At 42.2% G+C, this 12,222-nt stretch overlaps 1 protein-coding gene across 5 annotated transcripts in view; it reads left to right on the forward strand.

Annotated features, from left to right (window-relative positions):
• Positions 1-1,493: 1,493 nt before the first annotated feature.
• The window catches only part of mbnl3 (muscleblind-like splicing regulator 3), a 29,355-nt gene continuing 18,626 nt past the window's right edge, over positions 1,494-12,222 (forward strand). For 4 of the 5 annotated variants that reach the window (XM_053428175.1, XM_053428173.1, XM_053428177.1 and 1 more), the window contains exons 1-3: positions 1,494-1,628; positions 1,715-1,810; positions 9,337-10,334. In XM_053428175.1, the coding sequence (XP_053284150.1) occupies positions 10,161-10,334 (174 nt within the window). In that variant the 5' untranslated portion in view covers positions 1,494-1,628; positions 1,715-1,810; positions 9,337-10,160. Of the gene's footprint in view, positions 1,629-1,714; positions 1,811-8,263; positions 8,945-9,336; positions 10,335-12,222 lie in introns of those variants that run through there. The other variant, XM_053428174.1, reaches the window with a different exon arrangement.

Genomic DNA, 12,222 nt, shown 5'->3' on the forward strand with positions numbered 1-12,222 from the left:
ATCTGATTATCTGCACGGAGGAAATGTTGAAGTTGCACTTGCAAACCTCTAGAACACCAGCAGGGAGCGCTGAAGCACCTTTAATGAAATCCGTCACTTCCCTGATGGAGATGCTGGGGTGATCGTTGACATCACAGATTATTCTTAATTTTGGTTTGACGATATTTGAACCATTCTCAGTCTTGATAGCTGAACCCTTAACAATTTAAGAATAATTCTGTAATGTACTGCTCATAAATTATAGAGTTTGATGGATTGTTAAAAGGAGGTTCTTATTTGTAGAAGTATAGTCAAATAAGTACAAAATATGAAAACACAATATTGGTTTTTGAACTTGCTTTCCTTAACCCAACAAAGAGGAACATATAAAACCAAAACGACACACACAAGCCTAACTCAGGTCTTCGATCCTTATATATACTGGTAAGGACTATGTATCCCAAATATCTATTTTTAAACTCAGTCTCTTGATCCAAGCAAATCTGAAAGAGGGTTACAGCTGCTTTAATTGTCAAAAACAGAAGGTCGACTAAGTCTTAATTCTTAGTATCATGGTACAAGAGCAACTTCCTAGCATCAGATGTATCAAATATATTATGTCTGTCATCTAAATGTAAAAAGCTAAAATACAATAATAAATAAATGACAATATGTGTTTGGATCCTTCATTAAGGCAACTGTCAGGTTTTAGATTGTGACTGTTAATTAATCATTAGCTACACAAATAAACATTAGATTTGAAATGGCCATGTTACCCCTAATGCTAAAATGGTATGCTAAACTAGAATTGTATGTTAATACAGTTAAATCGAGATAGCATTTAAATTATATCGTCAAATGTGAGCACCGATTGGGGTCACTTCATGGCTGATAATCTTTTGACTAACAACATGAAATTAGGGCAATAAAATAATAATAAGGCTAGTCATTAATCAACAACAACAGACCGAGATGGCTGGATAGATAGATAGATACATAGATAGATAGATAGATAGATAGATAGATAGATAGATAGATAGATACACTTATCTAATTTATCTCAGATTTGTAAAATGATTCTACTCATAAAAAAGAGTTTAAAACCTCAACTATCTCTCTCTCAACCAAAAATGAATATAATTATAACACAAGTAGTGATAATTATGGGTATATCGACTGATATCGTTTGTATATATCTTGACCCAGTGTTTGGCCTGTAGCCCTCAATGAAACATAATAAAATCGTCTGTATGGACACACACACACACACACACACACACACACACACACATACACACACACACACACACACACACACACACCTACCGTGTACCCCCACCTGCTGCAGACCTCTCCGTCGTGATTTGATGTCCCCTTATGATAATAAACGAAAGCAAACACACACACAAACACACACACACACTCCTTCTCTCTCTCTCTCTCTCTCTCTCTCTCTCTCTCTCTCTCTCTCTCTCTCTCTCTCTCTCTCTCTCCCTCCCTCTCCCTGTCTACCTCCCAACTCCTCCCTCCGCCCTGCCTCTGATTTTTTTTTTAATCTGATCCGTGTTGTTGTTTCACTCGAGCAAATTTAGTTGCAGGAACATTTGGGGCTGTCTCCCTCTTCCTCGCGCTTGGCGGCGGCGGAGCTAGTACGTTTTCGCCTCTTAAAGATAATGGCACATGGTCGGATTTGATTATTTCCAGCTGATTCTTCTGCTTGTGCTTCCACTCACAGGTGATTCTTGGACATCAGAGCAACGAGGCGTCTTTTTATCGGGAAATAAAACATTTGGAGCGACGTGATTTTGGGGGGAGAAGACGCGACACGCAGGTGAGAGACTGAGCTCGTCCGGCGAAGACATATGAACGCTTCCTGACGCATTTAACCAAATCTGCGAATGTTCTATTTATTCCATGTTCGTTTGAAACGCGTCCTCCCGTCCGCCTGTTGCGCAGACGCTCAAAGCCGCCCCTGTTATTATTCTGGAACACGGGCGTTACTGTGGTGTTGCACAGACACAACAGTGGTAACGGTGGACATGCTGTGGACATGCTGGTGTCTCCTGTGTGGATTCAGACACATCTGTAAACAGCTGCCGCGTTGTATTCTGGGTCTGCACGTGAGGTTGGATTCTCACAGAGTCAGTGTTTGAACTACAAGTTGGATCATGTTGTAAAATGAATGTATCATTGAGTCTGAAGCTGTTAAAGGTTCAGTGTGTAAGATTTAGGTGAAAGGGATCTATTGGCAGACATTGCATATAAAATAATCTTAGTAATGTTTTCATTAGTGTGTTTCATCGAAATTGTATGATTGGTTGTTTTCTTTACCGTAGAATGAACCCTTTTATATATACAAATGTTTTATATTCACATCGACAGCTAGTCCACTATACGGAGGCCGCCATGTTTTAACAGTAGCCCAGACTGGACAATATAAACTCCTTTTGAATTTTCAATGACAACTGAAGGATTCCACAGGTTCTCAATCATGTTTGAAAGGGGAGGGTGAGGCGAGGGGTGTTCAGCTGCAACAAGCAACTTCACCACTAGATGTCACTAAATTCTACACACTGAACCTCTAAGGTGAAGACATGTTTTAAGGTAAGTTTTATGTTAATGTCAGGTTAGGTGAAGGTCAGGTTTAGTTTATGCTCGGTTAGGTTAAGTTAAGGTGACATTAAGGTCAGGTTAAGGTTAAGAATAAGTTTAGGTTAAGTTAAGGTTAGGTTTAGGTTTGGTTAAGGTTTAGGTAAGGTTTAGTTTAAGGGTATGTTGAGGGTTAGGGTTAGTCTACAGGAAATTAATGTAAGTCATTGCAATGTCCTTGAGACGTGTGTGCGTGTGCGTGCGTGTGTGTGTGTGTGTGTGTGTGTGTGTGTGTGTACTCATTTGTACCTCTTAAGGACCTTTTCCAGTATAAACACCGACTATGTACCAGTAGACCTCAGCAGGAACTTAACCTGGTTCCACCAAGCAAAACTTAATTTCTTAGGTCCTGGTTAAGATTCGGTGTAAGAAGTTAAAATGTGGTTAGTTTAAGATTGTGGTTACGTAGGAATTGGTCATGGATAAGGTTTTTGTTTGGCTGTCCACGACGAATGGACGTCAATGCAAAGTCCTAATAAGGACAGCTGCACAAATTTGTGTGCGCGTGTACGTCTGCAGCCAACATTCACATATGTGCGTGTCGTTTCAGTTCAGGAGATTGACCCTTGTCCTTGTTTACCTTGTTGGTTCAGATGGCTCACACACACACACACACCAACCACCATGGCAGACCCAGTTGATGACACTAGTTGCCTTCATACACTCTATGTGGATGTATTTCCATGCACATTGTGCCGCCACTACTTTATTGTTAGTGAACGATACAGCCAGTCAGGACGAGTTCACTTTAGGCTGTGGACTCTGCACCAGTCGAGCTAGTTTTTCTCTACTAATATAAACACAGATAAACTGAAACAGACAGCCATGTTGGTCTTGTTGGACACTTGTTTACATAGTGCTTCACCCCAGTTCACCCCAACGCCAACCTTGACCTTATTCTAACCTTATCGCTAAAAACAAAATATAAGCCTCGAACAGCCATTTTAACTCGTGAGGACACACTCACAACAACGGCAAAACAAAGTTTATTCCACAAAGTGAAAGAAACACGCACACATGAACGCAGCCATGTAACCTGTTTTCATTTCCCCTCCGACACAGACCAACATTCATTGCTGGTGAGGCTTCATCTTTTTATGGTGCGAATAAAACTGTTTGCCAACAACACGGCAGCAATACACAAATCAAAACGTTATTCAAACAACACAGTATTGGTTCAACTGAAAAATCTGCACTGGTTGTATTGTGTGATGGAATTGTTGTGTGTTTACTTGAATGGGTTAGAGCTGTGGTGCTTTAATGAGCTGAAAGGATTATTGATATTTAACCTAATTACTTTGCCCCCCCCCCCCCCCTCCAGGCTGCTTGGTCTCACTTTAATTGTGATTCGCAGTTCTCTCACCTTTTACTTTTTAATCAATCATCTGCCTATGGATGTTATCCCGTTTGGCACATGAACGTGTCACTGCTCTCAAAAGACTCATTGTAGTGTAACTGTGTAACTATCAATGGCGGTGATGAGCTACTTCAGGATTTGTTGTAAAACTACCTGTGATTTTAATAATTTCAATTCACCAGGCTGCTGGGAATGATGGGAACTCCAGATAAGCGGAAACTTCAATCAGAAACTTAAACGGACACTTTCAGCTCTTGGTTTTAAGCTGTCACTCAAATACATATACTTATATATATATGTATTCATTATCTCAACTATTTCACATACTTCAACTGCAAAAACCTTAGAAAAAAGCAAAGTTCCTTAATTGAAGTTCATTTTATCTGGTTATATTTGTGTTTTTCATTTATTTATAGTCTTTATATGTATTCGTAATAAAGTTTATGGTTAAATTGTGAAATATCCAGCCACATTAAAATGTCTTTGTCATTAAGGTTTAATAACAGCATCTTACATGCTGAATTGTATTTTCAAAATATGTTTAAATATATTCCCTAATCTTCTTTTTGGCATTTTCACAGTAGCTGATATCAGCTTCACTGAGCACTCACTCTTAAACTGACACTTCTCTCCAAAGTTAGAATCAACTATATTTATTTTAGTGCTTCAATTTGAACTGTCATTTCGACTGTTTTTAATGTACTGTAATTTATTTCAATTACCACTTCAACTCCAGTATCATCTCATAACACTTTAACTTCCCTTATACTGCATTTGCCTTGATGCTCCTAATTGAGAGGAACTCAAAATAAATTCAGCACATCAAAAAAAACTTGAAACGTTCCATCAACAACACGCGCAAAAAATGAAAGCACTAATCATGGCTCTCAGAATACCCCATCAGGCTACTGATACAGAGATGAGCAGAGGGGGAAATCTAAGAGTAGAAATTAAAGGTTTCCCCACATGTGTTAATGTGTCACTCTGTCTTCCACTGACTGCATGTGTGACCTGTTCAGGTTTCACAGATGTAACTTTGAGCTGATAAGATGCAGCAGGGCCGTCTGCTCAGGTGGAACCCGGCCTGCACACACCAGCCATGACGCTGACGTCAGCGCTCTGAAGGTGCACTGTGAAGGTTACTCTGTAGGTAGCTCTTTGGTGCACTGTGTTTGATGAGGGACGCAGTGCGCTGGAGTCAACAGCAGCCACCCCCAACCGTCCTCCTTACCCCCCCCCCCCCCCATGTCCTCTTCCACCTACATGTTGACCCCCAACTGCTGACTGCTCTTCTCCCTGCAGACCCCTGAAGACAGGCAGCCGCACAGTGACTGTTAAAACCAAGGCAGTTCATATTCAGCAGTCCACATCCCTGTATGACTGTTAATGCTGCTGTAAGCTGTTCGGAAAGCAGAAACTATTTCTGTACATAATGTACAGTGAGTAGGTGCCTGAATAACAGCGAAAGAATTGATTCATTTACCGAAAGAACATAATTTTATTTATAATTCTTTTCTAGTTCCAACCTCTTCAATCTTAGGATTTGCTACTTGTTTTATCATCTATGATATTAGATTGAACATATTTAGATTTTATAATGACAAGAGAATCATCTCAAAGTCATCACAATGACATCTTCTCCCTTTTGGCTTTTCATTTATCGATTAATCAAAAAAACAAGAGCGGATAATTGAAAATAAAAATTATAATATCAGAGCTATTACGATTGGTCGATATCAAGTTAATATGCAATTATGCAATTTTGTAGTGGAATAAACTATTTGGTTTCTTTTAAGAAAAAAATTACTATGTCATCTATCACAGTAAACTGAAAATATTTCGGTTTTAAATCTGAATAAATCGCCTTGAGCTGTAGGGAATTATAAAAAGCATTTTTCACTAATGTCTGACATTTCATAGACCAGAAAGTGTATCGTTTAATCTAAAAAAATAATCAGTATATTATTTTTGTAATAAAAGTAATTGTCACTTGCAGTCCCAGAATATCCTATCATGCTTATTTTCATGCTTTCTTATGAATTCAGTCGAGTATGAATGAATAAAGCCATTCATCAGTCTTTGAGATATTTGTGGACTGTGGGTGCGAATGCAGCCTTGAGCATGAAGCATCCAGCCCTTTCTGCTCGAGCAGAATTCTTCATAAATATTTAGATGTAAGAACATTTCAAGCCAATTTCTATTCACTCCTATTATTGCATCTTAATTAGTTTCTCCTCAGCTGTTTATTAAGCCTGTGTGTCTCACAGCCTCCTTGTTTTATCACTGCTGTGGTTATAGTGTTGTGCGATGTTTAACCTCCACAGCACTATCTTTAAAAAAAGGACTGCATAGCATCAAATGATTGCTATTCGACATTCTGTATTTTACTTAACTGCAGATGATCCATGTCACTGTTTCCGTGCATTTTGAGGAAGTGTGGCAGTTTGTCGGGTTTCTTAAAACTCTGTGACAACTCTGGTATGTTTTTTTAATTCTTAAACCTGAATGATGGGTAACTGTGGATATGTCGCAGTTTGTTAAAAAAAAAAGATTAATTGTACTGTTAGAGGTTATATTTGTCTACTGCTGTTGATGAATTATTAATTGACTAATGTGCAGATCAGTCACAAGCTGAATGGGTAAACTACAGATGGCAGTTTCAGGCAGTCGGTCTGTTGCTCGTCTGCTGAAATATCTCAGCAACTTTGAAATGGATTGCCATGACATTTTGCACAGCCATTCATTGTCCTCAGACATTTGATCCTCTTGACTTTCAGGACCCTCTGACTTTTCATCAAGCACCACCAACAAGCCAGAGTTCGTACTTATCCTCTGAAATGATGGTGATTGGCACAAAATTCATGACATTCCTGGTTTACAAAGTAGATTTCTGACTTTTCCTTCAGTGCTGTTATGAAGTTGACATTTATTTTGTTAGTGGGTTAGAGTTAAGTACCTCAATGAGTGACGGTAAAATTGCTATAACATTTACACACATTGTTGACACCCTTAGAATGTAGTGACCACTCCTCCATGGTCATAATTGGGTCACAATTCTTGACCAAATAACTGCAAGATCCTATCAGAACACTTTGCCTTTATTTATAATAAGACAAGTTAAGCAACCACTTAAACTGAGTTGTTGAATATGGAAAACGCTGTACCTTCCAAACGTTAAAGCATTTTGGCATTTTGATGTTCAGCTGTTTTGGCGTATAGTTATTGGTGAGTCATCTGTCCATGATCATGTCCCACGTCCTAAAGTTCTGTGTTTGGAGATAAAGTGGTTGCGCCCACTTATGAGTAACTAATTAATGAAAACCTACTCGCTGTCTAAATATTAAATCCACTGGCTTTCAGACAGCTCTCCCATGCCGCTCTGTCTGTTCAGGAGCAAACACAAACCCCGGGCTTCTCACTTGTAATACACATGTATATTTTGTCATAGCAATGATTTCTCTATTTTTAACTGTGCCCATTGTCTCCCAGTAGCCCCGATGGAGGCCAAAGACAAAGCTAACAAGGAAAGGCTTGGTTAAACAGTTGGTGGATTTTTGTTGTGGGGGGTTGAAACTCCTGGAAAAAAACGTGTGTCGGTGACAGGTCGTCACTGTTCATATTCCAAGGTACAGGGTGGAGCAGAGGCTGGAATGGATTTGGAGGAGAGCCAGTGTTGCTGTGTAGCTGTCCAGAAATGGGTGCAATGGCAACTGTGCGCCATTTGGTGTCTGGTGTGGCGAGAGCGGGGGGGGGGGGGGGAGAGAGAGAGAGAGAGAGAGAGCAGGGATTGTTGCTGAGGAGCATTTGGATGATGCAGGTTTGCATATTGCTGAGCTGCATCGTCAGGGAGTGCGCGGAAGCTGATGAGGACGTGAATGCAGGACATGCAGAGCTGCCCCCCCCCCCCCCCCACACTCACACACAGAAAAGTTTCTATTGATCTGTAGGTAGACGGGGCAGAGGGGGGAGGAACAGACGAGCAGGATGGTGAAGCCAGCATAGCAGTAGCTGTACCTGCTCCTCTCTCATCCTGCCTTTCTTTTCTTTTTTTAAGATTTTGTGTTTGAAGGTGGGTGTATCAGTCCCTCCCCCCTCATCACTCCTTCACCCACTCCATTGCGGTGTGTTCCTACTGGGCTGTCTAGCTGCACGCTCTCACATACGCACACACACACACACACACACACACACGCTCGTTCCTAAAGAGCCCCCCCTCCCACCGTTCATCCGTCTGTGTCTGCCGCCATCAGACACAGAGAGTGATAATATCTGCCCATCTCCTCCTCCTATTTGCCGTGCTCCTCCTCTCCTGCCTCTTGCCTATTGATTATTCACTTGGGCGTTCATTTACCTCAGCGTCTCATACAAGGTAGCCCTGCTTCCTCTTTAATTTATCTCATGTCTTTAATACAGTTTGGACTTTGCCTTCCTAAATCGTACTTTATTTTTATTGCAGTGATTTATTATCTCTATTCAGTTACTGTCTGGACACGTCCCTCTGCTCCCTCCCTGCATGCTTCTCCCTTGCATCAAGACTTCCTCCACCTTGTCTGTGTGGAAGACAAAGCTGTTCGGAGTCCGCGCTGCATTGTTGTACAGTTTGAATATTAACATGTGGCTCAGCCATGACTGTGCTGTACCAGTGGAAAAAGAAAAAAAGAAAAACCTGGGAGGAACAAGGACGGGCTCTGTGGAGGGAGGAGCTGCTGTGGAAACGGCCCTGTCATTGGTCGGTGACGTGTCCTGCCTGCCTGCAAAAGCTGGCCCGGTTGGCTGCTGCTCTGCATGGAGCACAGCAGTTGTGAAGAATTACCCCTTCTCCTTTCTGCCCAGTCTCTCTCTTTCCTGACTCTTCCCCTCACATTAACGACTGTCTGGGAGTCATCGGTGTCGACCACGTGCCTGTGCCACCTCAAGGACACCACTGTTCCCAGTATACTGCAGCCGGATTCCTATCAAGTTAGTCAGTTACTTTCTGCTCAGTGGAGCTCAGGGGAGTTGACGTCTCGGTCCTGCCTGCAATCTCCCTCCATCCTCTCGCTTCCTCCCTCTCCCTCTCTCTGTCTCTCTCTCTTTCTCTCGTATCACTTAATCAAGACGTAGCTTGCCCTTTGCTGTTCATTGCTGCCTCCCTCCCTCCCGTATGCTGCGCTCCCCTATGTGTTTGTCCTCGCTTTTTCTCTTTGGCTCTGACGCGTCCACCCTCCTGCCTCTTGGTCCTCATCACCCTCCGCTTAAACAAGCTCCACACAAGGTTGCGGCTTCACATTCATATCTTTCTCCTCAACAGGCTGCCTGTTTTTGTTCATGCCTTGGATTAATGTTTGCCCTTCTGCTTTTGCAATCCACAGCAAGACAACACGCAAGGACATGCAGAAGAGAGGTCAGTGAGGAGGATGACAACAGAGGAATAAAGGACAGCGAAGGAGGGATGAGAAAGAGACTGAAGTAAGAGGAGGAAGTGGAACTCTGAAGGGCCTACTGCGAGGGGTTGTCTGCTGCCGTCTGACTTTGCTGGATGAGAGCAGGACGGGGCTCGGTGTGTGTTTGGCCTTGAACCGAGGCTATATTTCATCCTGACAGCCACAGTCATCCATCCCATGTTGCTGAGCTGCAGTCCCGACACATCCTGAGCGGAGCCGCCACCTCGTCTCATCAGTGCAGGGAAACCTTCCCCATACGAGGTTCTGCTTTTTTCCTCCCGTTCTACAGTCATCTTCCGAAAGATAACTAGCACCACAGAGACTACCACAGCCTCGGCCATGTTGACGTGAATGTAACAGTGACTTACGGCGGGCGTCCTTTGAGTCAGACGAAGGCGCAGATGCTCAGCAACATATCTAAGCATTCCAGAGTGATGTCCTCAGAGTAGTTTCTGTTTTTCCCTTTTTTTTTGAGACAGAGCTGGCCTCTGCTCACGGTCACGGCCCTCTATCTCGCCCCAGTGAAACCTCAGCTGCCACATTTCCCAGGAAGAACTAATAAACATCCCCCAAAATACATTGAACGCAAGGACTCGCTGCCTATTTGTGCTGAGGGCAAAACTGAGAATATTTTTGCTTCTCTTTCCTCTCTGTTTTGCTGGGGATTCTTTTTCCGTGCATGGACATTAGTCACCCTTGCACTCGTCAGACATCTTTCCGTCCATCTGCTTAGTGCTTTGTGAGCGTCTCCGATGGCTGTCAGCATGAGCATGGGACGGGACACCAAATGGCTGACCCTGGAAGTGTGTCGCGAGTTTCAGAGAGGCACCTGCTCAAGGTCTGATGCCGAGTGCAAGTTCGCCCACCCCGCCCGGAGCTGCCATGTGGAGAACGGCCGAGTCATCGCCTGCTTCGACTCGCTGAAGGTAACGGTGCGACACACACACTGCGCTCATCATCGACACCTGCCATATTACATCATGTTTGTTTAGACGTGTGTATTATGGTTAACGTCGGGTCCGTTGATGCCATCTGGTTCTGCAAGGTATTGTATAAATACTGAAGTTAAGCTGGTGCCCGCTTATTCGACACATACACAAACACACCCATAGACACACACAAAGGCTTCCTGTAGTTTCATAGTGGACATGGTCTTTATTTCAGGTCAAGTGGCTCAAATCTGAAGAAACAGCAGAGGTGTTGTCTTAAACGTCAAATACTTCATGAGTGTGTCTCTGGTTAAGGGCGTCATCCGCTAATTGAATTCTTCAATGAAAAAGATCAACAACACAATCGGTTCAACAATTCACTGATGGAAACTGTACAAACTATGTCAGTTGGTCAGTAGATGGATATAAACTTTTTGGGCTGTTTAAGCAATTCATACTAGCAGTATATTTTACTTTCAAAATAAAGTGCATCTAAAGGTTATATATATAATATTCATTGCAACGAGATGTTGCAAAAGCATCAGGCTCCAGAACCCAAATGAAGGCTTTGTTGGCCACAGCTCCCGAGGGGTTGGTCCATGGTCAATGGGTGTTGGGACGCCCTCTGAAATCAGCCCCTAAACACACAATCACAAGCTAGCAGCCAGTTAGCACTGCTAGCATCATCGGGATACTTGTGTCATGCTGTGTGTAGCCCGCCGACTCTATATAAAAGGTGAAGCTTTTTTTGGTTGTGTGACAGATGTGTTTATAGTGTTTCAATGCAGAACGGGCGAAAATGTGTTTGTGACCCTGGGTGACATTAGACACGTATGAAGATAAGGAACGTTTTAACAGGGAGGGATTCACATGCACTCACATGAACCAGCACCCAGACAAAGAACAGAGAAGCTCGTATCACTTCACACAGATGTGTGACATCATTCTCTACAGAGGACGCCATTACACCACTTTATCTGTACAGAGAGAATTGTTGTTTACTGCTATTTTAAGGTTTAAATTCTTGCATATACATATATTAATCCTCTAAATTACCTTATATGTATTAAGTTTTATTTTAAGTAGATTTTTGACCTTATTAGCCAATATACATGGAAACAGGAAGGAGGTGTTGGACGAGAGACGGCGAATGACATACACAGACCAGTAACACTACCCTACACCACTAAGTTACTATGGCTCCCAATCAACATACTTCATCACACCGGCTAACGATCATGTAAATCACATACTACCATATTATAGCAGTCCTACTTACTGATTTAAGTAATGCTTGAAATAATAATAATAATAATAATACAACCATAGTTGCTTTTGTATAAATGGGCAAACCAATGGATCATTCCCGACAAGTTGTATGTTCTATGATTGTAATGGATTTCATTCCCCCCCATGATTTAACTTAAGTTATTTCGAAAGCCCTCTCATTAGTTGAATGACTCTTATAATGCAGATATTAAGCAAATCTTTACTCTTTTAATACACCTCATTGTTGCTGTCATTACATATCATTTAATACTCATCGTATTCATTGAGATATTAAATCAAACACATTCTGATATTTGTCAGAATCCAGGATTCTCAGTGTCCACCGTATATCGTGATATCGCCCAACCCTGATTTAAACCAGGCAAGCTGAAACAGCATTCTCTACATCTTAACACATGTCGGAAACACGTCCACCTTCTCTCTTATCAATATATTCATTATTTCCATTTGGCCGACATGTAATCTCCTGCTCTGCTCCACCTCTGATGTGGGCTAGTCGGTCATCGCTGCAGCTGCTCCCCTGACTCTGATCCTCTCTCTTCAACCACAGAACCACGGTATGATCACGACTCAGACAGATAAGAAAACCTGACGC

The sequence above is a fragment of the Pleuronectes platessa genome, chromosome 8 (genome assembly GCF_947347685.1).
Source record: "Pleuronectes platessa chromosome 8, fPlePla1.1, whole genome shotgun sequence".
Lineage (NCBI taxonomy): Eukaryota > Metazoa > Chordata > Actinopteri > Pleuronectiformes > Pleuronectidae > Pleuronectes > Pleuronectes platessa.